The sequence below is a fragment of the Danio rerio genome, chromosome 11 (genome assembly GCF_052040795.2).
Source record: "Danio rerio strain M-AB ecotype USA chromosome 11, GRCz13ab, whole genome shotgun sequence".
NCBI classification, from domain to species: domain Eukaryota; kingdom Metazoa; phylum Chordata; class Actinopteri; order Cypriniformes; family Danionidae; genus Danio; species Danio rerio.
This window is the reverse complement of record NC_141031.1, coordinates 14107686-14135000: the sequence shown is the minus strand read 5'-3', so window position 1 is coordinate 14135000 and position 27315 is coordinate 14107686. Positions and strand designations below refer to the sequence as shown.

General features: G+C 36.0%; 2 protein-coding genes across 11 annotated transcripts in view; both read right to left on the bottom strand.

The window, feature by feature from the left end:
* The window catches only part of si:dkey-13m1.5, a 15785-nt gene extending 14560 nt beyond the window's left edge, over positions 1-1225 (bottom strand). Inside the window, exon 1 of the mRNA XM_087273507.1 lies at positions 471-1225. Coding sequence (XP_087129633.1) covers positions 471-960 — 490 coding nt within the window. The 5' untranslated portion in view covers positions 961-1225. The remainder of the gene's footprint in view (positions 1-470) is intronic.
* Positions 1226-2461: 1236 nt separating this feature from the next.
* Positions 2462-27315, bottom strand: part of homer3b (homer scaffold protein 3b) — an 81927-nt gene continuing 57073 nt past the window's right edge. For 4 of the 10 annotated variants that reach the window (XM_087272013.1, XM_087272014.1, XM_087272011.1 and 1 more), the window contains 4 exons: positions 23422-23578; positions 14563-14673; positions 13513-13593; positions 2462-4998 (listed from right to left, as the gene is read on the bottom strand). In XM_087272013.1, the coding sequence (XP_087128139.1) occupies positions 4813-4998; positions 13513-13593; positions 14563-14673; positions 23422-23578 (535 nt within the window). In that variant the 3' untranslated portion in view covers positions 2462-4812. 10 annotated transcript variants of the gene reach the window in all.

The window sequence follows — 27315 nt, the reverse complement described above, 5'->3', positions numbered from 1 at the left end:
AGAGTCAGGAAATGCCACCAGCATCACATAATAACCTGGCCATTATTCTGCAAAAATAATAGTTCACAATTTATCTGGCCAATGTTCAGGACTTATCTGTAGTATCTGTCATTACCAAGACCAATTGATGGTGTATTGTCTGCAAAAGAAGGCCCTACTACAACATATGAATTATTATGGTCTAAAACCAGGCATTTCAGTTTCATGGTTCAAACCTTGTACCTTTTCTTCGTTTCAGTTATGTGCGGTGAGGTTTGTGGATGGCAAGGCACGACTCTTTCAGGGTATTTAAATATATTTGACAACTAGCATTCTTTTTATACACATGGCAGGTACACATTGGGCCAATTGAAGAATATAAAATGTAAAGCGATTTAATATGCCTCCCAAAAAACAGAAGGTGGACGCTAGACAGCCTATACAATGTGTGTTTGGAGAAATTGAATGTGTTAAGAGTTTAGACATCTAACCTGTCTGTGTCGTTTCCTTCGCTTTGAGGATTGGTGACACCTCATGTTTAGTATAGCAGGAACTGTACATCGTCTTTGGACTTTTAACTTCCAGCAAATTTATCCAGCCTGCGGTGGTGGGTCGACATAGTTGGGCTGCGGACATGGGCATGGGCTTAAAATCTGCGTGAGTGGTCTCGAAGTTTCCACACATGTCTCCAGAAGGCATTTTAAAGTTGGTGCTCTGCATCGTCAGGTGGGTTAACTTTGGCTTAATGAGAGATACAGGTGGATGGGAAGGAAAGGACAGTGCTGTCTCTGTCTGGAGCTTTTCCAGATTTTTCGACTCTCCATACTGGAAATGTGGTGAAACAGGACGATATACAGTAATTCTGTTCACCATTGCTGTGTTGTCAATTAATTTAAAGTGGCCTTTGTTCATTGTCCCATACATGTCTTTTGATCCGTCCAAAAATGGTACATTTGATATCCTAGATTGAAGCATCTTCATATCTTCACGAAAAAAGTTCTTAATACAAAACGAATCAATAGAAACTACAAATACGCATCTATAAAATATATAGAAAGGTTTAAAGCAGTTTGCAGTTCTGTGCCAGTTGCTCTTAACAAATCCTGTTCAAATACAATATACTTATAGTATAGTTTACACTAGCTGTGAACTTTAATAGATGAAATAAATGTTACCTTGTTTTCCTGATGTGTTCAGGTGGAAACACAAAGCCGAAGGGGGCACCAATGACTTATCAGTTTGTTGTGGAGACATTAAATATTAAGTGTTCTCCAAGACAACCATTGTAACGGGTTCTGAGTTGCAGTCAAGCCATTTGGAACCAAAGTGCTTTATTTTAGGAAGTGACAAATTTTATGGTGAACTACTGAATTACGTTTTGCTTGTTTGTTTTTATATTAATTCAAAAGCAATCATGCTTTTTTTATATATAGATGAGGTGAACTTTCACTCTACATTAGATGGCAGTATTGGGTCAACTGAAGTTGAAACGGTAGCAGTTGTCCCAAAATTAGCATTTAAAAAATAAGCACACATCTTTGAGATAAAAAAATGCATAAGTATATTAGGTATCCAAAACTGTCAACAGTTTTGTACTAGACATATATCCTTTATAACCAGACATTTTTTAACTATGGAAATTTTTCCAGCGCCAAGGAAATGTTTTATAAGATATAAAAAAAAATAATCGAACAAAACCACATGTAAATATGGATGAATAATTTATGAAAAAAAATAATTCACATCCCTAATAATTTATATGAAGATACTTTGCAAAATAATGCATCAATATTAAGCCTATTTACTTAATTTTTTCAATTAACTCAAATGTTAAATTTAAACCCCTGATTAATAAAGGGACTAAGCCGAAAAGAAAATGAATGAATAAACTTAAAATAAATTATTATTATGATTTTTATTATTATTATTATTATTATTATTATTATTATTATTACTATTATTATTATTATTATTAAGAGTACTGGCTTACATCATATCAGCTTCACTAAAAATATTAGCATATCTATTTTTCACATTCAATTCAATTCATATTTATTTCTATGGCGCTTTTACAATGTAGATTGTCAAAGCAGCTTAACATAGAAGTTCTAGTTACTTAACTGTGTCAGTTCCGTTTTCAGATGTTACTGAATGTCATTCATAAATCTACAGTAAAACAACATTTCTGGTTATATATTACATTCAAAAAACATCTCTGGATCCGATTTAATTAAAAACCACAGCATCACAATTCCAAAATGCGCCTTAATTATTCTAATTGAACATTACAATGAAACACAGCTAATGCAACCAGAGCAGCACTTTATTTCTTCATTAATTTGTACTCCATGACATGCAGTTTAACCAAATAAATAAATTAAAAACTATTTTATATAGGCATCAATATTCATTAAGAGTCATAATGGATATTTTGGGGGCTTTGGGATTGGGAGACAAAAAAGGGGTGAAATTAAAGAACAGGTAAACATGAAGCAAATACTTTTATTGGGAATTCATATAAAAACCACAAACAGCAGGCACACAATAGAAAAATAGCAAATGTGCAAGTGTCTTTGAGGTTATACAGATGTCCAAGCAAGGTAAACTCAACAGTTAACAGGCTAAAAACACATTTTCAGAAACAAGAAGAAAAAATACTTAGTATAAAGATGCATGCTGAGGTATTGCAAATTATAGTGGTTTATAAAAAGGCGAAAGTGTTTTTCCTAAAGGGTCATTGCTGTTAGAAGTGCCATTTTGAACTAATGGAATCTGACAGTGAAAGCTAAATTGAATGAAAAGGGGAAGTTAAGGTAACGATTCCCTCGTTAGCAGTTGTTACTAAGAGAAATATCATGTTTTTTTGTTAGTGCCGTGTGCTTAGATTTCCTCCTTACTCTAGTTGTCAATTACAGAGTCCTACATTAAGCTAATTTATGAGGCATGTAAGAGCAACTAAGTTCAACAAGCCATTAAATCACTTAAACGTCCTAACAGAGCCATGCTGGTGTTCGTAAAGAGATTTTTTTTTATTATTTCTTCTGTTCTAATCATGTTTCTAACAATAACACTTGTTAATACATTGAATAGGAGCTTATATTGCAGAACATTTTTCAAACTCTTACAGAAAAAAACATACACCGGCTTCACATTAAAATGATAGTTCACCCAAAAAGAAATGAAGATTTATTATGTAGACGTTTCTTTTTTCTGTTGAACACAAAAGAAGATATTTTGAAAAATGTTGGAAACTGGTAAACAATGGCATTTATACTGTAGGCAATAAAACACTATTGAAGTCAGGAGCTGCTGTTTTTTAACATTCTCCACAATATCATCCTTTGTGTTTAACAGAAGAAAGAAACTCAAATTATGAGTAAATGATGATTAAATGATGATAGACTGTTCATTTTTAGGTGATCTGTCCTTTTAAAATCACACATGAAACACATTAAATGTGGTTTGAGAAGATTTTCATGTGAACAAAAAGTGATCGACAATTTGTTTTTTCACATGCAAATTCTGCCAAAACATTTCACGTTTGTTTCACTTGTAATTTTGACATGAAGCTAACTGTTTTGTTTTTTTTTTGCTGTTAGGGAAGTCTTATTTATTTTGCTTTAGAAAACTAGTCACAACCAAATCACAGAACTCAATAACAACTTCAGCTATTTTCATAATCTAGTACCAAGTCTTAAAGTCACAGACTGCCCCAAATTGAAATTTGCTCTGTATTTACCATCCCTCAAGTGGTTTTGAACCTTCATGAGTTTCTTTCCTTCTTCTAAACACAAAATAAGGTATTTTGAAGAATGTTGGAAACTGGTAACTATTGACATCCATAGGAAATAAAAACACTATTTAAGTCAATAGCTGATACTTTTCAACATTCTTCCCAATGTCTACTTTTAGGCTTATAAAGAAACTCATGTGTATATGATGATTAATTCTAAATAAATGAGTAAATGATGACAGAATGCTTATTTTTAGGTGACCTGTCCTTTTAAAAATCACATGTGAAGCATATGAAATGTGGTTTGAGAACATTTTCCTGTGGACAAAAAGTGATCGATGATATGCAAATTTTGCCAATGCATTTAGCATGTTTGTTTCACTTGTTGTTTTAACATAAAGCTAATTGTTTTAAAGGAAGTCTTATAAGTTTTGCTTTAGAAAACTAGTCACAACCAAATCACAGAACTCAACAACAGCTTCAGCTATTTTCATAATCTAGTACCAAGTCTTAAAGTCACAGATCGCCCCAAAATTTTTATTTGCTCAGCATTTACTCACCCTGAAGTGGTTCCAAACTTTTACAAATTTCTTTCTTTCTTCTGAACACAAAAGAAGATATTTTAAAGAATGCTGAAAACCTGTAACCATTGACTTACATAGCAGAAAAAACAATGAAATTCAATGATTTCAGGTTTCCAGCTTTCTTATGTATTCAGCTGAAGAGATAAAGATTTGAAACAAATGACTAAATGATGACAGAAGTTTTAGTTTTGGGTGAACTATCACTTTAAATTCTTTTAGAAAGTTCAATATGATTTTCCTCATGACTAATTTAAGCAAACGGGCTCTGGTCGTCATGTGAAATTTGTTAGTTACACCCATTAATCTCGGCTCTCGGGCAGCAAATATGGAATGTGGGTGCAAATATTCTCCTAAATAGCTTGTCATGCTACTTATTCACGTCTTAGAGTTTTTTTTTACCAGTCTAGTACCATGATGAATCGTTGTGCACTTGTGCAGCTGGGGAAGATTCCAGCAAAGTTTTTATCAACCTCAAAACTGCAGTTTTACCATGTAATATTTGTCCAAATGTAGTGGTCATTTGTCCAGGAGCTTGGCCAGGTTTTGTCGAAGGTCATTTAAGTCATAGATTTTGACATCTAGTGTTTCAATGGCCTTTTGCACCGCCGTTTCTGCCCTGCTCTGGGCTTCTTTAGAAGAAGCTAAGGCATTCTCCGCTGTTTCAACTTGTTTCTCCAACTCCGAGTTCTTAGCTTCCAAGTCCTAATGCCAAAACAAACAAACATTCATTCTGAGGTCAGTATACTGTAATATAATCACATTTAGGGCATTTTCACACACAAAAAAACACTGTCAATTTAAAAACTGAAAGTTTTGAATGCCTTTTGGACATTTACACAACATAATTATTAGGGATGTGCGGAGCAGCCGGTATTTGTATCTGTATTTGTATTTGTTGAGGGGGGAAAAGTATTTGTATTTGTATTCGAGTAAAATTCAAAATGGCGCAAAAATATATATTTTTTCTATTACACTTCTAATTTACGTTATAGTGAAAGTATTGTTTAATTATATAAATTATAGATATGCAATATTGGTTGTTGTTTTTGAACATGTGATAAGAAATGTCATTGAAAAGAAAATAACATAGAAGCCATTATCTCATCCATGGATAAACCAACAACTAATAAAATACCATTGTGAATATTATGAACCCCACCACCACCATTCTTGTTGAAGGACACTGAATAGACAGAATAAAAACAAATAATACTTCAAAAAACTGTTCTTCTTCTGAAAGAACTTCTTTCCAATGGACAGAATTCCAAAAACTAAAATTAACAAAATAAATCTAAATAAAACCCTGCCTGGGAGATCTGGCAGAACAAAAGTATTCTATATAATACTAAAAGATACAGCCCTGCTATTATCATCTGCCTGCCACAAAACAGACACAAAGTTTGTTTGTTTGTTTGTTTGTTTTTTATGTTTGAAACTGACTTGCTGGGGCAGAATGTGGCTGTGTTGATGGTTTGGTGCTTGTGGAGGATTTAGCAGAACATAGCTGTGCTAACTGAGGGGATTGATGCTTGTGGGGGGTTCACAGACAGTATCAGGAGAGGATGCTTTTAGTGCATGTGATAATACATTACATAGAAGGTTGCGCGGTGGCACAGTGAGTAGCACTGTCGCCTCACAGCAAGAAGGTTGCTGGTTCGAGCTTCGTTCTCCCCATTTTGGCGTGGGTTTCCTCCGGGTGCTCCGGTTTCCCCCACAGTCCAAACACATGCAATACAGGTGAATTGGGTAAGCTAAATTGTCCCTATTGTATGTGTGAAAGAGAGTGTATGGATGTTTCCCAGTGCAGGGTAGCAGCTGGAAGGGCAGCCACTGCGTAAAACATATGCTGGATAAATTGGTGGTTCACTCCACTGTGGCAACCCCAGATTGATAAAGGGATTTAGCCGAAAAGAAATGAATGAATGGTTATGCATAGAAGATGTTGACAGGTGTTTAATATCTCTGCTTCTGCTGATTTCACTTTTGCACACATTATACAGTATTCCTTTGTTTTATCTGCAGCACCACTGACTGTAAAATGCTTCCACACAGAACCTGAAGGTTTTTTTTTGTTTTGTTTTTTGACTGGTGGAGGACCAAGAAATGGCTCAGCAACAGTCTCACTCTTTTTTAGGGTGCCCAAATGTATTTGAGGAGTTTCAAGTTAATAAAAAGTGACGGGAAGCTATGCTAAGGTTAACTAGCCTATAGCATATATCTTGCTGTCTGCAAAAGACAGTAATTTAGACGTACCATATAACTCCCATAAGTGCATACTATCCGACACAACTGCACAAGCATCGTTTTAACCTTTATAAACGAACGTTAACGTTACTCTGTCAACAGTCTATTGTCTAAATTACCGCGCTAACAGAGCTAACGTTGCGTAAACAGAGCACCCGATTGCAAACTTCAAAAATGCAGCGTAATGGAATATCCCAATCAAACTCCGCTACAAGTTTATAAACTGCATCTGGAACCCAATTAAGGTACAAAAATCTATTTAACAAAAACAGTGATGCAGTGAAGTATTTTTTTCGCTCAGCCGAGCATTCTCTGTCTGTTGCTGTGGAGAAGCTTGTGCCAGACACCTTTTACCTCCGCCCCGCACTCCAACTTCTGACTGAGCGTCTCTCTCTCTCTCTCTCTCACTCACTCACTCACTCACTCACTCACTCACTCACTCACTCACTCACTCACTCACTCACTCACTCACTCACTCACTCGGGGATGCACTGTGGTCTCATGAGGAAACGCTGATTTTTGATATAATGTTTTTCTTGCTCCCGAATACAAATAATTTTTCAAGTATTTGTTCGTAATAAGTATTCGTAAAAACACGCTATTCGTGCCTTTCCGAATACCGTATTCGGGTTCGGCTCCACCCTTAATAATTATATATAAAAGGATTAAGGCCCTTAAAGGTGCAGTATGTAAGTTTGACACCCAGTGGTTGAACTAGGTATTGCACGCTTGGGTCAAAACACATGCAAGTTCAGTTTGCCAGATTGATGACATCAACAGAACTGTGCCTGACTGTAGAGCCTAAAGGCTGATTGAAACGGTGTTCTAAATAAAAGCAACAGCACATAATAAAAGGAATCATTTCCATAATAAAGAGTTTTTGTTCTAACCAAAAGCTGAAATATTTTTGAAATGGCTTCTATTTCTTGCAGCTTAACAACAGAACACTGACAATGATCATCTAAAGTACACCTCATGTGCTTTATTCAGTGGTAAATGCTAATAATGTGAGTTTTACATGACATTTGTTGCCATACTACTGAAAGCAGCAGCAGATAGTTCACCTCAAATCTTGAAAATAAAATAAAACATTTGAAATGAAATTTTAGAACTGTAACACATCAGTGATTCAGCACGATCATTTAATAATGTTAAAGAGGTTCAATATGTATTAATTACATTATAAAGCCTACCATTTCGTTGGGTGTGCAGGAGGTGTTCTATTCTGTACTTCTAAATGGCTGTATTTAAATTTCTGACATGTTTTGTCTGGTGTAAGCAGCCAAACTGTTTATCACTGCAAATCTCATCAGGTGTTGTTGTGGCACAGAGTTACAATGTAACCTGATCACCTAATGTTTCGTCGTAAGATTTATACAGTGTTCATGCACATTTTTACAAGAGCTGTGAACCTATACTGGTCTCACGGTTCAGTTCAGTTACGATTATCATGCCATCGATTCCTTTTAATTTGATATCTCGGTGCATCACGTGCATTGACAGTTTTATATTTTCTTCACAGCAGAATTCTTGTATTAAAATGTATAAATATATTTATATACTATTTGTAATGCAATTTTGTCATTTAATACAAACAGTCAGATATATAAACTGTACCTTTAAACAACACAAGCATTTATAGCAATTCATATAAACAAATATAAACATCCCGCTCGCTTTCTGATCCTTGTCTACAAGGTTCTCTTACACCGCTTTGATTAATCACACCCTCAAAAAAAAAAATGTCTGCGATTGGCTCTTGCGCGCTGCGGCAGTGGCGATCACATCTGATCCATGATAGACATGGTGGAGAAACCTTTGAAGGCACGCGCTCATGTCTGTATCCAGAAGTATCGCTGTAAAACAGCCGAGAGGAGAGGAAAAGTCACACCAGCAGGTCAATTGGCCCATAGTGAGTCATAGAGAGAGAGAGAGAGAGAGAGAGAGAGAGAGAGAGAGAAGAGAGAGAAATGGAGTACTTTCATTCTCTTAATTGCAGTGAAATAGGGGCTTCTGCTATTTGTCAGTGAAAGACTGATCTTTTCACTCACTGATCTTACACACACGCAGTGAAATTGTGCAGAGTTTCTGCGTTTTTAAGTAGCTTCGGCATTGTAAATACTCGCGCTCATCTCCGTCGTCATAGTAAGTTACAGCGACATATCGTATAGGAGATAAATGACGTCAGTACACAAAAACCGGTTATGATTATTACTAAACCGATACAGAATTGTCCGCGTCTGCATCACGGTGCACCAAAGAAACGATTAATTTTAACACCCCTAATTTTTACTACTAAAATTCCATGACTTTTTCATGATTTTTCCAAGACTTTCAAGTAAATTTTCATGACCTGTTTCATGCAATGTCTACATATGTGTAGTAAAAGAAAAACAATGCATGTTCAAATATATTACAGCTCACCGTAAAACATGCAACAATCTATTTAGTTTTAATTTATATCAATGTAAAATTGACTTAGATAATGCTTACACTGCACTTTATATTGTGAGAGTATGTGATTGACCAAGGACAGAAAAGAAGTAAAAAACCTATACATATATCTGTTTTACATTACTTTTCCAAAACCCAGAGAAGACTCTAAACCTGATTCCAAGGTATTTACAACCCAAAAGGAATGTGCCATGCATCATTAAACACAGCAACGGGTTAGGACTTTTTAAGCTGCTTGTCCAAGACTGATGTTTCATATAAACTTTACTCTCTTTGTGTAATCATGTGTTTTGCAAAGTTTCCCTTTCTCCTGTATATATTTTTTGGTTTTAATTTCTCTGTATACAATGTCTGACACCACCAAAGCGAAAAGAACTCATAAGCAGTTCAAGTTTGGACTTTTCGGAAAGCTCAATGGCTGTAGAAAATTGATCGTTGACATTTTATTTTAATATGAGTGCAACATATTAACATTTTAAGAGATTTTAACATTTTTGCATAAAATCTGCCTATGCAAATTCTTCTGCCTCAAACAAAGAGCTGTAAAATTATTATTTCAGGAAGTTAGCTTCTAATTGGTCAATTTTCCATGGAGGGTGGATCCGAACCCCCCTATAAAGTTTAGGATCAAGCTAAACCCTCTCTCTGTTCAAACTCTCTTCGCACCCGCTCTGTTCAACCTCTCTCTCCCCGTCTCTCTTTGAACCGCAACTCCTGAGCAACCCCCCTCTCTGCTCTGAACCACACTGTTTTGAACTACTGTTTTGAACCACACTGTTTTGTCTTCAAACTACCTGCAACTTCTAGAGAAACTGAGAAACCTCCAAGAAAGCAGGCAGAAACCCAGACGGAAAGGATTAATCGCACCGCGCTCGGACATTTCACTGTTAAAAATCTTTTTGCGGCTTCAACTTCAAACACGGACTCACTGAATCAAACAGCCAAACCACTGGCTCAACAACGGGAGCTCGGACATCACGAACAGACCGCAAGTATCACCTTTCTCCCAACATCTAAACTGGTGTGAACTAAATTCAACCCTAAAGAGACAATAGAAGGGTTATTTTGAATTTGATTACGTTTGGTTTGCTTGGTTTGTGCTTACAAACTCTGAGGTTTTTCCATCATTACACCTTCTCAACCACTTACCTCACGTTAGTTACTCTTCCCTATGCTTGTATGAATGTGTGTTTGTGTTAGGTGTTAGTTTCTGTTAGATTAGTCAATAAAGTTTAATTTTGTATAAAGAAAGGTGCCTGTGTATATTAATGAATCTAATGTCTTAAACTTTGATCTTGCTACCCTGCTCAACTTTATGGATTTATATTTTGATAGCATCGCTGGACGATTCGTTTGTTCGGACCTAAAGAGTCAATTCATTTGAAGCTCCGTTCAAATGAATCTTCCTCCCACTAAGCTAGTCCGCTATATAATGGTCCAGAAGGTACGCGAGCACTGAAATCTACATCATAACTTGCAACGTTATAACGGCGGGAAAGACGCGGGAAGAATAACCTTGAGCTAATTTACTACAGTAATAATGGTGTAGATATGCAAGCACTTTAATCTACACTATAATTTGTCACAGATTATTAATGTGGATATGCGTGCAAGTTAATCTGCATTATTATTATAATTTGCTACATGTTTATTTGTGGAGAATAAACAAAGCATGAAATATGTATTTTTACATATAATGGTGGAGAATGCAGGCAAGTTGTAACCTAGATAATTAATTTATACAAGCCACTATTTCTTTATTACAAAGGAAATCTAACAGAGATGAGCATAAGCATATTGTGGGATGAATGGATGGATGAATGAATGAGCTGCAACCTGCGAGCCCGCCTTCCAGTTTTAAACATCTGTGAACTGCTTTGTGAGGATTGTATAAAGGTTAGAATAGAGCGTGTTCTTTTTATAAAATAACTTTTTGCTACGCTGAACCACTGTGTCCCAGTGCTTTTCAGATAGCATAACAAGCCACGAGCCGATAGAGATCTCATATCAAGCTAGAACTGAGCGTGTTCCTCAGCTTCTAATTACCTTAAGTTTAAAAAGTTTCACTGCGTGTCCCAGTGTTATTTTTGATCGGCTTTGCAGTTATTAATAGCTAGAGATTGGTTGTCGCTGCGTGTTCCATCGTCAATCCAATAAGCCATCCCCCTCCCTGTTTAAGCTACAGCTAAAAGCATAACTGTGTTTGCTGAACAGAGTTCAGGTAACATCGCGTATGTTTTAGCATGATTTAAACAGCATCTGTAAAGTTAAGGTGTTGTGCCCAACAGTGAAAGCTGCTGCGTTTACGTCTTAGAAAAACACACACATACATACACGCACGCACGCACACACACAGAGGATCCGCAGAGAGCACTCGTGTGTTTTGCCTTATACTCGTGCATTACTAAACTGCTTCTCAAAGTTTAAGCCTGCTCTTGAAGGACAGAGTGTGAAACCCCACATCATAAAACCATTTATGATCGCTGGATAATGCATGATATTGCATAGAAAGGCGCCGACATTTCGTGTTTAATGTTTGAATCTGGGCTGCGTGCAAAGATTCACTTTTTCTAACATTCCCTTTGTTCTGGTTGCCTGGCGACCCGCACATAACCGGAAGTTACCATCTCTTCCGAGGGAAGTCTGAACTGCGCATGCGCAGCACATGTAAACAAACTGCGCGTTACGCCAACAGTTACATTGTTTACATTTATACAAACCTAGAAACATTAATTAATTAATGAATTAGCCTGCAAGGCTAACGATTAGCAACGGTGGTTAAATGCAGTGCCTGTTTGAGAACCTGAAAGTGATTTTAACCATTTAACATCTTTGCATTTTGTTGGTCTCTATATTCTCTACCCCCATTTGTACTATCTTTCGTACATTGTAATTTACTAACAGTTTGCTTTAAAGCAAAACATAACCCACTGTTCTTTTATGTAATAACTAATTACACTTTTACCAAAAAGGAAATACTGGTTCACTATTATTATTAATACAAATTACAATTTGTTTAACAATAATAAAGTGAATGTTCCATTTGTGTTGTGCACAAAAATCACAATATTACATTGAATTGTAATTCTATTTGCTCACAAGCAACTTTGAATTAACATTTCACCAAAATTCCCTTTTTAGTCTAATCCCTTTAGACATTATCAAGTCTTGAGCTTCGATAGTTTAAGCAAGCATACCACTTTTTACAACTTCTCATTCACCCCCTTTACAGAAAATCTGTTTTATCCAATTCAGATTTTGTCAATATCTAATTACATTGTAGTGGTTATGCACCGATAGGAATTGCATGTTTTTGTTTCCTTGTATTCTCCCTTCCTCCTGCACCTTTGCTAGGAAACCTCTCATTACGAGTATTGAATAAATTACAGACAACCCACTCTCATTATAATTTATTTTTACTAAGTTGAACGTCAACTATCAATTTTGTACTCGTAGCGAGAAGTTAAGGCTTCAGAGCTAGTGTGGACCAGGTCCAATTATTGTCAATAAACACCCCCTGTTCTCATTCTGCATTTGGGTCCTCCTTCCTCTAACTTCCTGACAAACTATGGCAAACTACTGGTCTTTTTTTACTGGTGGTGCAAGGACCTTTTTGGAACTGCTTGCTTAATTTTTTATTTTATTTATTCTTTGTTGGTTACACAGGGCCACTGCCAGCTGCTGTGGGTTTTAGTCATTTTCGCATATCTGTGTGAATAGGGATCATTTTGAAAATGCAGTCGAAAAATTAGACATTTTCAGTTTTTAAATTGTTGTGCAAACATGCCCTTAGACAATAACCATGTTTTCACTGTTGCACATAAAGAGAGCGAGCCAGTGCCAGTCGCATTTCCATAGTCACTTCCGGGGCCTAATCAGGCCAAAGCCAGCCAGCTAGGGCTTCGAAATGGAGTGAAAGCAGGAGCAGAGTTTCCAAGATGGTGTGCTGCTGTCATTACACTAGTATTCCCATCACGCACGAGTGCATGTGCCAAAAAAATGAATGAATAAGGGAAAGGAAAAACATAGCTAATGGTCAGTTTAAGATATTCCATAAAATAATAAATAAAGTAGTTTTAATTTAATAAGTGATATTTCCTTGCTGAGTCCTACTTGGTTTCAATAACACATAATAATCTTTACACCATATTAAAGGCACATTCGGCAGTAACTTTCAGTTGCCGAAAGTTTTTGTCAAGTTTAAAAGGAGTGTTTGTGCATGAAACATGCGCGTTTACATGCATGTATATGTGTGTGTTATTTTTTTGCCATTTGTGGGGCATTCTGGAGGCGGGGTTTGCATGCTGCACTGCGAGTTATTGGCCTGACAGTGGAAATGCGACATGATTTCGGCCTCACTGTTTAACCTCCTGGGCGACTGGCCCAACCCGGCCCAATAAAAGCCCTGGCTCGCAGTGACCTGACAGTGGAAATGCAGCTGATGAAGTCCTAAACTGGCAAAAAAAAATACTGCTGTTATGCATTTACAAATATTAAGTACAAAATAGAGGGATTTACCTGCATCCTTTGACTGGCCTCTTGCTTTTCCTTCTCCAGTTCACTAAAGTCTGGTTTGTTGTTTCGCAGGACCTTTATTTCCTGCAAAATACATTTTGCTATAAACATTCTATACTATCATAAAAATTAATTAATTTGACAATTACAAGCCACTAATTTAAATAGGACATGCATACATACATACGTAAATAATATAATAATTATTTTGTAACAATCTTATTGTCAAAAAATATATAATTCATCCTCCCTAAAATTCTAAATAAAGTGAAGAGATATATTGTATATAAATATTGTTTCATTTTGCTTTCAAGATGTTATTCATAGGCGAGGCAGTGGCGCAGTAGGTAGTGCTGTCGCCTCAAAGCAAGAAGGTCGCTGGTTCGAACTTCGACTCTGTTGGTGTTTATGTGTGGAGTTTGCATGTTCTCCCTGCCTTCGCGTGGGTTTTCTTCCAGGTGCTCCGGTTTCCCTCACAGTCCAAACACATGCGGTACAGGTGAATTGGGTAGGCTAAATTGTCCGTAGTGTATGAATGCGTGTGTGGATGTTTCCCAGAGATGGGTTGTGGCTGGAAGGGCGCTGCGTAAAAACTTGCTGGATAAGTTGGCGGTTCATTCCGCTGTGGCGACCCCGGATTAATAAAGGGACTAAGCCAACAAGAAAATGAATGAATGAATGAATGATGTTATTCATTCTGAATTATGTCTTTTAAAATAATTTATTCATGTAATGATAAAATGTTTTTATTTTCAGCAAACATTAATTCAGTTGTCTGCTTTTAATGTATTTTTTTTATTATTAAATGAATGCATTTTGTTGAGCATTGGACAAAAACTCTTACTTGTACCTTTTTGACTAATAGTACACATTAGAAATAAAAGAGGACTTCAATTTGCAGCCAAGAAACCAAACAATAGGGTGCCGTTGATTGCATCAAATTATGCAAATGTAAAATTAATAATGCTCCTAAATGAAAATTGAGAATACATAAGAAGTTTAAAAGTGTATCCTGCTCTGTCAGTTATCATGATCTCATGAAGTAATCTTTACCTCATCTTTAGCTTTGATAAGAGCCTCCATCTCTGCTATAGACTGTGTGAGCTCCTCATTCCCCATCTCACTGAAAGCAGAAACCCCGCTCTGAGCCTCCAGCTCCGCAACCTGAAACATGAAACCAACATCTTACATCAATTTCAGCCCTCAATCTGTACAAAAGCTGAAAAACAATGGAGAATGTGCTATGTCTAAGAAAAGGCTTAAACTCAAAAACTTTTTACAGCCTGAACTAACTTTGTCTAATCTGTTTATGAATTAGTCAGTAGCGCACATTTATTAATTTTGCCCAATTACCGTCATTTTGAGCCCTACTGAAGAACAAAAGTTTAGGGATGTTTCCTTTTACATGCACATGAACTTTAATGACAATCATGACCTTAAGTGTTCAATATGGAGTTAGCAGATCTCAACAAATCCTTGACAATTTTATATAGATCCACATTTGTGAGATCAGACACTTATTTAGGATGAAAAGACCTGCCTCTCAAAGGTGTTAAAACAACCAGGTTAGGGTCTACAGTCTGTGCAGGCCAGTAAAACTTCTCGTTTTTTTAACTTGCGGCTCACTAAAACAGTCACGTATAGGCTGATTTATACTTTTCTACACCACACTGCGTGCTGTGTTGCAATAACACTTCTGAAACGCTAGCTGGCAGTAGCTTATGTTCCTCCGAGTTGAGTTTTTTTGTGAGTGTTTTGTTTTTACTAAATGCTACCTTAAATGTACAAGTAGATAAAACTCGCTCATTTAGAGGCGGAAACCGGCGGAAGTGCAACAACTTTATTCATATGGTAAATACAAAACAAAAATTTCTAACTGGAGCTCTTTCACAGGATGCAACACTTGTAAACACTCGCTCTAACGTGCTCGCAGCTCTCAGCACTCCCCACACTCGTTACCACTACCAAGCAGACAAATCACAGAGCTTGCAATACGCATCGTTGCGCTGTGTAGATAAAATTGTTGAGAGGTGCACGCCAGCCACGACGGTGGCTATGCGACCAAGTCTTATGTTTCTGAGGCCCACTGCACTTTTTAATTAAACCCAGTATTTGTGGCAGGTTGGTGACTTACTCAGCAATTAGGGCACAGGCAGAGCGAGTTCAGACAGATTCTTCTGCATTCATGAAGTTTTGCCTCACTCCCATGCAATTTTTGTGTCTTACATTTATGTCTTACAGTACGTTTGGGTCTTATAGTACGTTTGGGTCTTACGTTTGGGTCTTACGTTTGGGTCTTACGTTTGGGTCTTACGTTTGGGTCTTACGTTTGGGTCTTACGTTTGGGTCTTACGTTTGGGTCTTACGTTTGGGTCTTACGTTTGGGTCTTACGTTTGAGTCTTACGTTTGAGTCTTACGTTTATGTGCAACATTTGACCTTAGTGACTGCAACTGCAAAACTTGCACTGTGCTTGACCAGCCAAAACACAGCAATCCCATTACGATGCTTCCAGAGTGAATGGGCCTTTATAATGCATGTTTTTTGCCAAGTTATACACCAGTTTATTTGCCTTCATTTGCAGATCTCAAGTCAAGAAATTCAAACTGGAATCATGGCAAGATATCCTTTAGAGTCCACTTTGCAAGGTACTTGTAGTCAAATTGTTGTGACAACTGACTGGGTTTGCAGCAGAATCTTCGACCCTGTTTGCACCTAAAAATAATAAATAAAATAAAATAAATATTATATAAGGATGCTATAGCCTTCTGTAACTTAAAAGACCACAATATTTTTGATATTAGAAGCATGGATTTTAAAGATATCCTATTATTAGGGATTTATGGTCAGCTAAAGTTCTAAAGAACCTTTTAAAGGTAATCCCCTGTTTAAAGTATTTATTATAAAGCGCTAATTTAGAAAATACTGCAAATGTTTTTTGTTTTGCTGATTTTTGCAGCCTGTTTGAACTTCATATTATGTCATTTTTAATGTTGTATAACCTACTCACAGGCGTATTTTAATACAATAGTAAAATATATATATAATAATCCAATTTAAATGAAATGGTGGAAAATAAAATAATAATATTAATTAGCAAATTCTAAATAATAATACTAATAACAACAACAATTATGTATACACACACACACACACACACACACACACACACACACACACACACACACACACACACACACACACACACACACACACACACACACACACACACACTTGAAGTCAGAATTATCGACCTTATTCTAAAATGCGGAAGTGCGCCTGTTTTCGCGATTGTCTTAGAACTTCCGTTTCAGTCGCCTATGGAGAAATGACAAGGAATAATAAACGGCAAAAACGGTCAAACTACTTGCTCTACAAACAAATGTTTGCATGACTATACAGACCAAGTAGAATAATACAACAAGGAAATATCAGTTTACAACATCAATCAGCGAAACGAGCAGTTTTTGATGTCTAAAAATGAATGGAAGTGAATGACACCGAAAGTCTAGTGCCAAAAAGATTCAAATGGCAGTGCACGCTCGTCGGCGGAGAATAAGGTCAATTAGCCCCACTTTGGTTTTTTTATTTTATTTTTTTTAAATACTTCTGAAATGATGTTTAAAAGAGCAAAGAAATTTTTACAGTATGTCTGATAATGTTTTTTTTTCTTCTGGAGAAAGTCTTTTGTTTTATTTCGACTAGAATAAAAGCAGTTTTTTAATTTTTTAAACACTATTTTAAGGACACAATTATTAGCCCTTTTAGGCTGATTTTTTTCCGATCCTAATTTTTTCTACAGAACAAACCATCATTATACAATAACTTGCCTAATTACCCTAACATGTCTAGTTAACCTAATTAACCCAGTTAAGCCTTTAAATGTCACTTTAAGCTGTAGAGAAGTGTCTTAAAAATATATCTAGTTAAATATTATTTAATGTCATTATTGCAAAGATAAAATAAATCAGTTATTAGAGATAAGTTATTAAAACTACTATGATTAAAAATGTGTTGAAAAAATCTTCTCCGTTAAACAGAAAACAATAAAAAAATAAACAGGGGGGGTAATAATTCTGATTTCAACTGATTCTAATTCTAATTCTGACTGTGTGTGGTTGTGCATACATTCTCACTATTCAGGCCAAACGTAACAACATTCTTGCTTTTACTTTCCACACAGTCATAGTTTCTGTGATTTAGCATCTCTTCTTCAGAGGTCATTATAATGTACAGTCAACACTACACTCGCACTCAGCCCTGAGGGAAAGTAAAGCAGGCCATCTCTGCACTCGGGTTTTTAGTGCTGTCACAATTCAGAGACATTTTTTTCTGTTTGTTAAGGAGAAACTTAGCGGCCTCATTTCCCCCATGGTCATTTGTCTTCTGTTCCAGGCAATGAAGCCATATTGTCTTTTCCTATAAATATCCCTGTACATGCTCTCCGAGGACCTGAACTATATACGTCACCTGGTTGATGTCTGTTTCAGTAGACCTTCAAAGTATTGCAAATCATTTATGTATGATTATGTAAAAACATTGTAAACTACCAAAGGGGAAATATTCAGTTTGCTCAAGTAACTGCTGAGATGAATTGTTAACACATGAGAACATTTAAAAGTGGCTGTTGTCCTAATATTGTCCTCAAAAAAGCAGCAGTGTGGAAAAAACTGAATAATTTGGAGCTCTTCTTGCGTCTCTCAATCCTCTTGTGTACATTTAAAGGTGCACTAAGCCAATTTCATAAATGTTCTATAATTTTGCAATGTTGATACGTGAAGGCTCTAAAGCAAACATACGCATTCCCCAACCGGACCTCCTGACTCATCCCTTTTTAAAATCTCCACTATCATTATTAGACATGCCCTTAGACTCAACTCATTTTAAAGTCATCATATGATTGGTTTAAACATATGGAATTTCTGAGAGCCCAGTGTTCAGCAATTTTGACTAGCCTACACGGAAACAAAAAAGTCTGATCGAATAAAAAAAAAAAAAAAAAAAACTATACATCGATGACAATATCCAGTGGTAGAGTTTTATTAAATGCAGCATTCTTAACAATGTGAGAGTCATGACATCATATTTTTAAAAAGCGTTTAAGAGATTGTTTGAGGCACTTAAATGAAACCTAAAAGTGATATCTTTATCAGCAATGGCAAAGAAAAGAAGATAAGGGCAAAGGGCACTTGAACCACATGACGTACACACTATTCATGAGGTGCGTTGAGGTTAACGCTTGTGGGAGGGCGTATCTGAAGCTTCGTGCTGATCACTTTCTGCCTATACACAGCATATTTACCAACCACCTCCTTCCAGGCTTATTCCCCTCAGGTAACATGTATATAAAGACTATAAAGCACTGGGTGATTACCAACCATGAATAAGCAGGGTTCCCACTCTAAGTCAAACGTGAAATTCCAAGACTTTTCCTTGATTTTCACTGACTAAAAGCTGAATTTCCATGACCCACCTACTTTATTATTGATATAATGAGATATGTCGCCTTTGTAACTTCATGTGCTCTACTTTAACCATCTAGATGCAAAGTGTAAAGCGCATTGCGCAAAAGCATTAAGGGCGTGTGTAAATCCACTTTTGCTATTTTAAGGTTAAAAAATATGCTCTGCGCCACGGTGCATGGTCTAACAGGGTTGAGCTTCTTCTCTTAATGAGTTATGAGTCTGTTTTGAGCATAACGTGCATTAAACCAATTAGAGTCTCATCTCCCATTCCCTTTAAGAGTCAGTTGCATCGGGTCATGGCACTTTTCCGTTTAAAAGTGTAAAAACTGAACGCTTCACTAGCGGGAAAACAGATTAACAGACCATCTGCAGCGAGGCGATAAAGAACAAACCTCCTCCATTCGGCTTCTTTACTTTCACATTTTACTTTAATCCTTTACTCTCGTGCATAAGGAAACGATGGGAACACACTCCACTGAAGACATCCATCAGCCTACATATTTAATTTCGTTAAGCACAAAGATTTGTTTCCAAACTATTTCTAATTTCTAGCATACGAATAAATGAACAATAATAATGAAGAAACACATTCTTATGCTCCATATGGTGATGCATATGTCTTCAAAACCCTAGAGGTGGACAAATCTAAACTTGTTTTTATTAAAACTAATATATATATGCATATAATAAATAATACTGGTAATAATAACATTATAAAAATGCAAATTGTCATGAATAAACTAAAAAAAAGTAATAAAGTAATAAAAAGTAATAAAAAAAAAATGTAATAATTTTTATAACATTTTAATCCTTAATTTTTTTTCTTATTTGTGTATTGCTGTACATCCTATGTGTATTAAACAGTGTTTATCCATTTGGACTTCAGACCTGCTTTTAGTTGGTTAATTACGCAGTCTATTTAGGTTGCTCAAAATAGCTACGCGCCAACAATGTGCCTCAACACCCCGTTTTTACACCAGCACACCCATGAGTCCACAAAGTGGCGCAAATGGATTTGCTATTAAAACAATGTGGCACAATACGTGAAAAATACTGTTGCGCTGGTTTAAAAACAGTAACAAATCGTGTCTTATTGCGCAGAGTGTATGATAGAGCCCAATGTGTCAAGACATCCAGTCTCATTCACTTCCATAAATTTTTAGGGTCCATTCACATTTAAAAGTGTGTGGAAAGCATGAGCGCTTTACTTCCTTCTCCATTATCAATGCGAGAAATTGCTGCAGCTCTGATACCAGTTTTATTTATGAAGAAAATTACTGCACTGCAGTGTTTGAGTTTTCTGTGTTTGCCTGAAATAATTAGTCTACCGAAACGTGTATATTCCATACAAACTATGAAGCTGATTGTCAGCTCTTGTCATGTGACTCGCAGTGCACTCGTGGATTTCTGAAAAGTTGAGATGTTTTCAACGTGGTGTGCCTGGAAAGTGCGAGCTCGTTTTGCCGCTTATACGCTGTTCCCAATATGCGCGTGCAAGCCACACACCTTCATTGAAAATAACAAATTTGCTCATTCAAAAGACAATATGTAAACGGCCCCTTAGCTGTAAAAACAACTTAATACTGCTTAATGATGTAAAAATCCTATATTTTATTTTTTGTCATCAAATAAATATATATTATTGCTGGTTGACAAGTGGTTAAGCTATACAATGGCATGAAAAAAAGACCACCGAGAACAATAGTTATGTTTTCACCCAAAGATGCAAATAAAATTTAATACAATTAAAAACTAGATAAAAGATCTAGATCTTATGAAAGATTTGTGTATAATGCAGCCTTTCCACCCAAAGATAGTCAAAAAAACAAAACCATCAATACTTGATAAACTGGTGCCAAATATTAAAAAGAAAAGCAGATTTTGTCCCACTAGAAGAAGCTGCGCAGTCTTTTTCTTACATAATTGACTTATGCCTCAGAAGACATGCTGACAAACAAAGAACGTGTGGTGGCGTTTGGAGGTGTAAGAGGCTCCTTGGGCGCACAGACGCTCAAGTTTTGGAGGTATTATAACAATAATACCACTGTGAACTACTGTGATGACTGGTTAAGGTTTGTGATGATAGGTTAAGGTATATAATGTAAGTGGATTGGTATATATAAAATTCCCTGACTAATGTCTGGAACAGACCTTTTAAAATTCCATGACTTGTAGGAACCCTGAAAAAGTTTCTCCATTTTGAAGGCTTTTTCTAAATGGTGTTATTCTCCGGTGTTGCATATGTGTGATTGGTTAGTGTCTGTTATACATTTGCATAAAGTAATCTGATTGGCTGAAGCCTGCATTGGTGCTTGAAAAGTTAAAAGTTTTTAAACTTCTGCCATGAGCAAGAGACACAAAGCAAAACAACAGACACACAACTGAGTTTCAGCAATGCTTGACATCACGTCATTCAACATGAATAAGAAGCATTAATGTCAATGCTCCATATAAATAAGGCATTATAGTTGTGGCTACAATTTTTAGAACAGATGTATATGTAACTGTTTCAGCCTTTTCATTGAACTCATTACAACACCCATAAAATAATAAAAATATTTACAAAGTCATAATTAAGCACTGTAAAATCCCTGAATAGAGCCACCAAAAGGAAATTTAATTCACTGCCAATGACAAACAATCATATTCCCCAAAAGTCAAAGGAAATTCTTTGGTTTCAGTAACAAAAGGCATTAAAAGTACATAGAGTACTTTAATGATGAAGTTCTCAGAAAAAAAAACAAAAAAAACAAAAAAACACTGACACTATGCCAAAGATAAGTGCAAAAAGTAAAAATACCAAATATTAAAGTTAAAAGTGGATTAAAAACAGTATGACTCACTTCATCTGATATTTCTTGTGCTGAGAGCAGCCATCTGCATGTTTCATGAGCTAATCATTTGGTTCCCATTGTAAATGTCAATTCTGGGTGATCTATCCAATAAACCAGGGGTCTTCACCCCAAAATGGCAGAGGGCCATTTCAGTGATTGATAATCCATAGGAGGGCTGTTTTAACATTCAAGCACAAGAAAAAAAGCAGAAACCTGACGTAATTGATGCATCTTAGGATAACAGACATGACGTTTATATTTCAAGCATTACCTGTTACCAGTGATGATGCAAATAAGCACGTTTATTGTTCCATGACTTTTCCAAGACTTTCCAGAACTTTTAAGTACATTTTTATGACGTAATGTTTCATGTAATGTCTACTTACACATGGTAAATAATAAGAAAAACAATAACGTTCAAATTTATTACAGCACATCATAGAGCACGCAACAATCTATTTTGTTTACATTTTTATTAAATCTTTGTAAAATTAATTTTGATAATGCTTACATCGCACTAACAATGTGAGAGCAAGTTTTTGGCCAAGGACAGAAAATAAGTAAATACAACCAATGTATATTGAAGTTAGGGCTTCACAATATATCGTTTCTGCATCAATATTGCAATGTGTTCATGCAAACTATAATTCACTTTTATCTTTACTATATTTTATTTATCTATGCTTGTAATTTATTTGTTATATATTATTCATGATTCACTCCTCTACAAAATCCCCCCAATCAATCCAAGTAAACCTGTTTAATCATCTGGTGAAATTGTATTCACATCGCAATATATATTGCAGAAATTAAAAATATGGTAATGTCAGATTTATCCAATATCATGCAGCCCTAATTCAAGTATACAGATATTTGTTAAAATAATTTCCATGAATTTTCCAAAACTTACTAAATTTTTTCAGGCCTGGAAAATGCCATGTCATAATTCCATGACTTTTCCAGGTTTTCATGACAGTTTGAACCCTGTGCCCCACAAAAGCAGCTGAAATATATCTGTGGTTGTAGTGTGTAGGTCGAGCATTGGACACATAGTCATACTTCCACAGACTACATGCAGTCGAAATTCAAGCTTTTTGTTTCTTATTGTACATATTGAAAGGAGAGTTTAAATTGCTAGGAAAATATAACAAATAAAAGGCAAAATAATTATTATTTTGTCCCAAACAATTGTACAAACGTAAGAACAGCAGAAAGCCAGATCGCAGTTTGGGTAACTTAAGTGACTTTCCTGGCAATTGTTCTACTCAATATCTTTCTTTTTTTGCAAAACTAAAACAAGGGGGGGGGGGGGGGTCTTGTATAGCATATGAGGAAAATCTATTCAATGAAACAACTTGTATCAAATATTAGCAAAGGTTTCATATTTGTTACACCACCAGCATAACATGTAAGCCATATAGAAGTGTTTGCACAACAAAATACAAGTGGTAAAAACTGATAATAATTATTACGAATAAAGCACTTACGGACATATATTTAAACATTTAAATCACATGTGTGTTAATCTCGACCGTACAATGAGAGAAAATGAAAGTAAAACTAATCCGAATGCAGTACTATAAATGTCGACTAGGAGCAATTATTGTTCCTTACCTGCTCTCGGAGGCGTTCTGTTTCTTCTTGATACTCGGCTAATTGTTTTTTCCATTGTTCAATGCTGCTGTTAGCATCATGAAGAGCTGCTACCAGCTTAGTGTTGCTGTCTCGAAGAGAAAACAGCTCAGCCTCTGAGTTTATCTCACAAATTGACCTGTGGAAAAATAATAATAATAATAAAACAGCATCTGGGTTTCAGTTATACTCAGATTTTTCCTTCTGGAAGCTGAGTCAAAGACAAATTTCCTGAAAGTGTTTTAGTCCAAAGACAGCAGATGGCAAACTCTGCACACATGGCTGAGTTTTAAAATGTCATTTCTTTTGTGTTACCTTTACATTTTATGAACAGATTGTGCAAGAGATTACTCATGTTCCCTGTTAGATCTGAAATTTGATCACATTTTAATTGTAACAGCAAGTCTTGTTTAACAACGACAGGTAAGCCATTTGCTGGTTGACTTTCTGAACAATGTGATTTTGAGATGCCATAAACATTTACCATATTGAATGTTGTGATTATTTGGTGAAGTATGTTATGCTTGAGTCCATAAAATGTTTGACGTTAAACTCAGTGGCGATTACCCTAGAAAACTACTGAGGAGGAAGAGTACGTCAAGCGGATTGCGAAACCACACATGCATCTGTGTAAGACAGTGTGGCTCTGTATCAAGGGAAAACAAACGTGAAGCGACTATACTCTATCTATACTCTATTTACAAAATAGGAGTCAAATCTCCAAATATCAAAGAACTATTTTGAACAGTTTTCCCCAATTAATATTTTAACTAGATAATATGAAGAGACATTAAAAAATTATACATAAAATCAGTAAAATGTTAATTATTTTACCAAAAATAAAGTGTTGATACAAAATGCATCTTTTTTTTTTTTGTATTTAGTACTGACCTGAATGTGATAATTTAAATAAAATATGCTTACATATAGACATGATCTACAAAGGAAATTTTTTAGTTCAATTTATGAAGATTAAAACTGGGCCTCACAAAGGCCTTTTATTGAACTAAGGTAACATGGATTCAATCTAAAAACATTTCTAGGAGTTTGTTACAGTGTAAAACATTACATTTTCAGTTGCAAGCAGGTGCTGTTATGACTGGAACTGGATTTTGTTCAGGTCATCATTGATCTGGATTTTGAGGCAGATCAGACTATGCATGCCTGAGTTAAAACAATTTCCTGTTTTGTGGTAAAACATTAAAGTTTGAGAGGTCACCATGGATACGCCCTTCCACAAAAACTCTAAATCTTTGCAATTTAACATCCCCAAGGCCTTTAGATCAGTGTTTCTCAACCACCTTCCTGAAGGACCACCAGCTCTGCACATTCTCTCCCTAAGCATACACATCTGATTCAGATCATGAGCTCATTAGCAGAGACTGAAAGACCTGTAATGGGCGTGACGACAAAGGAGACATACAAAACATGCAGTGTTAATGGTCCTCCAGAAAAGTGGTTGAGAAACACTGCTTTAGATGACAATACACAAATTTGGTATTAATTTTATAAAATCCCTTAGGAGGAGTTTGTTAAAAGTACAACGCCTGAAAATGGTGAAAAGGAAGAAAGAGAAGTTAAAAATATTCAACTTCCTGCTCAGTTTCAAATTTTCCTCCAAGAAAAATGTTTGCAGGTTTTGGCATTTTTAATGTGTGTGGCAATTTTTGTACACACTCATGAAACAAAGCTTAGGGCCACTCTGCTGTCGCTGTCGAGCCATTTTGCTACACCCACTTCAGAAACCCATAACAAACATACATTTTCACAATTTCTGGCATATGTGCAAAGTTTTGTTAGATTTTGAGCATGTTTAGACCCTCAAAAATGCTATTAATTCTAGAGATGAAGATGAAGATTAAGAAGAAAAAGAGCAATTTCAATAGGGCCTATGCACCGTTGGTGCTCAGTCCCTAAAAATACCCACTTTATAGATTTACATACACTGATGCTAAATACTGTGTTGTTTTATTTAGTTGCTCAGAATGCAGTGCTCATTCATTGTCCTGAACCATTAACGGTTCTACAAAATATACCTCAAGTCCCCGAAATTATTTGCTTTTTTTTTTCTCCACATCAGTGTATTTGAACCCTTTCCAAAAAAACTATGATTATGAGTTCCATATTTTCACACTAACAGACTCTTTTTACACTGAGCAACTCTTACAGAAGGTTCAAACAAGGACTGAAGCTCCAGAGGGAACAATGCATTAAGAAGGTTTTTGAATTTGAATATGAGGGTAAATTTAACTTAATAAAATTAAATTTAAATTTTGTCTTTTAAAACATGCAAGAATCTTCTGTAGCATATGAAAGGGTGTACTAAGTACATCATCTAATCTTCCAGCCCTCCCTTTATCACTGTTTCTCCTCTCGCCCAATAACTGGTGTGTGGTGAATGCCATGGCGCCATTGTCCTGTGGCTGCTGCTGCATCATCCAAGTGAATGCTGCACACTGGTGGGATTGAGGACGCCCCTCTCTTATGATTGTGAAGCGCTTTGGGTGTATGGCCATACACGATAAATGCGCTATATAAATACACATACTTACTAACCATTTTTAAATCAAGTCAGCTGATTGATTGTTCTTAGAAATATCAGCCTAGAAAAAAATAATTTTTCATTTCACTTCGTTATTTTTCAACAACGTAACTACAGAAGACGCGAGCTTTAAATAGGAAAATGATCAAAACTCTTTTTAAAATTTGTTGAGCTAAATGCTATTGGACCAATCCGGTTCAATTAATTATGCCAAGCTAAAAGTGAACCCCTTAGAACAAAAAGTAGGCTCAATGGATAAAAAATTCTCTTGGAGAATTGTGAAATGAATGTTCATTTAAGAAAATTGTGGAGTTGATAAGATATATTTAAAGGGGCTGTACGATGCAGTTTCATGTTTTCTGTCTTTTAAGTGTTACAAGCTGTTTGCGTTTAACATCAGGATCAAGTGTGAACAGGCTCTTTTTAAAACTGCAGGTACATTCGTTCTGGGAATTTTTTGGAATGACTAGTTATAACATTACCAGTAAATCCTCAAAATTCAGCTCTGTCTGAACATAGAAGAAAGATTGCTGTTATGAGCACGTACAGGTTCAGTATGTATTAACGTGAAACCAAATCATTTTGCTGGCTTACAGAACAGCCTCTGATTCTGCACCCATTTACCTCCACCTGCTTTTGCAAGTCCACACCCTCCAGAAACCTCCAGTTGGTGAGCGTGGACTTACTGTACCATCACAGAGAAGTTCTAAATCACTTTCTAAAACCTTACCATTCACTGTTACTGGCTGGTGAAATGATCTTTCAATTCATATGCTGACTGCTTATTCACTAGTATTATTCAAGTGACAGCTAAAAACTATTTCTTTGCGAACACTTGAGCACTTCATTTAAAAAAATCCCCTCCTTACGCTATGACTTATTTCTCTGAACCTGAACAAATCCTTTGTATAAGTAGCACTTACACAATCTTCATTTGCAAGTTTCTTTGGACCAAAGCATTTGTTAAATTAGTGTTCTCCAACATCTGGGCAATACCAGCAGTCAAGGGCGCAGGTTTGCTCCTGACATTGGTAAGGTAAAAACTTGAGTTTATGTGACTTAAAGTTTCTTTGAAAAAAGCTCCTTGTGTACACTTTTTGTTATTTGCTGCAACCATTTTCAGTGGCACGTGTCACCCACCTCACACACCGTATCATTGTACTGGAAAATTCCCCCGAAGTTGTGACGCTGCTTGTATCTGAACGCAGCAACAGCCTATCACAGGACAGCAGAGAAAGGCACAGCCAACCACAATGTTCATATGTGTTTCGGGGCATTAATACTCAAAGAGAGATCTTGGTTTAACCCTTTCTGCATATCTAGATTAATGTTAA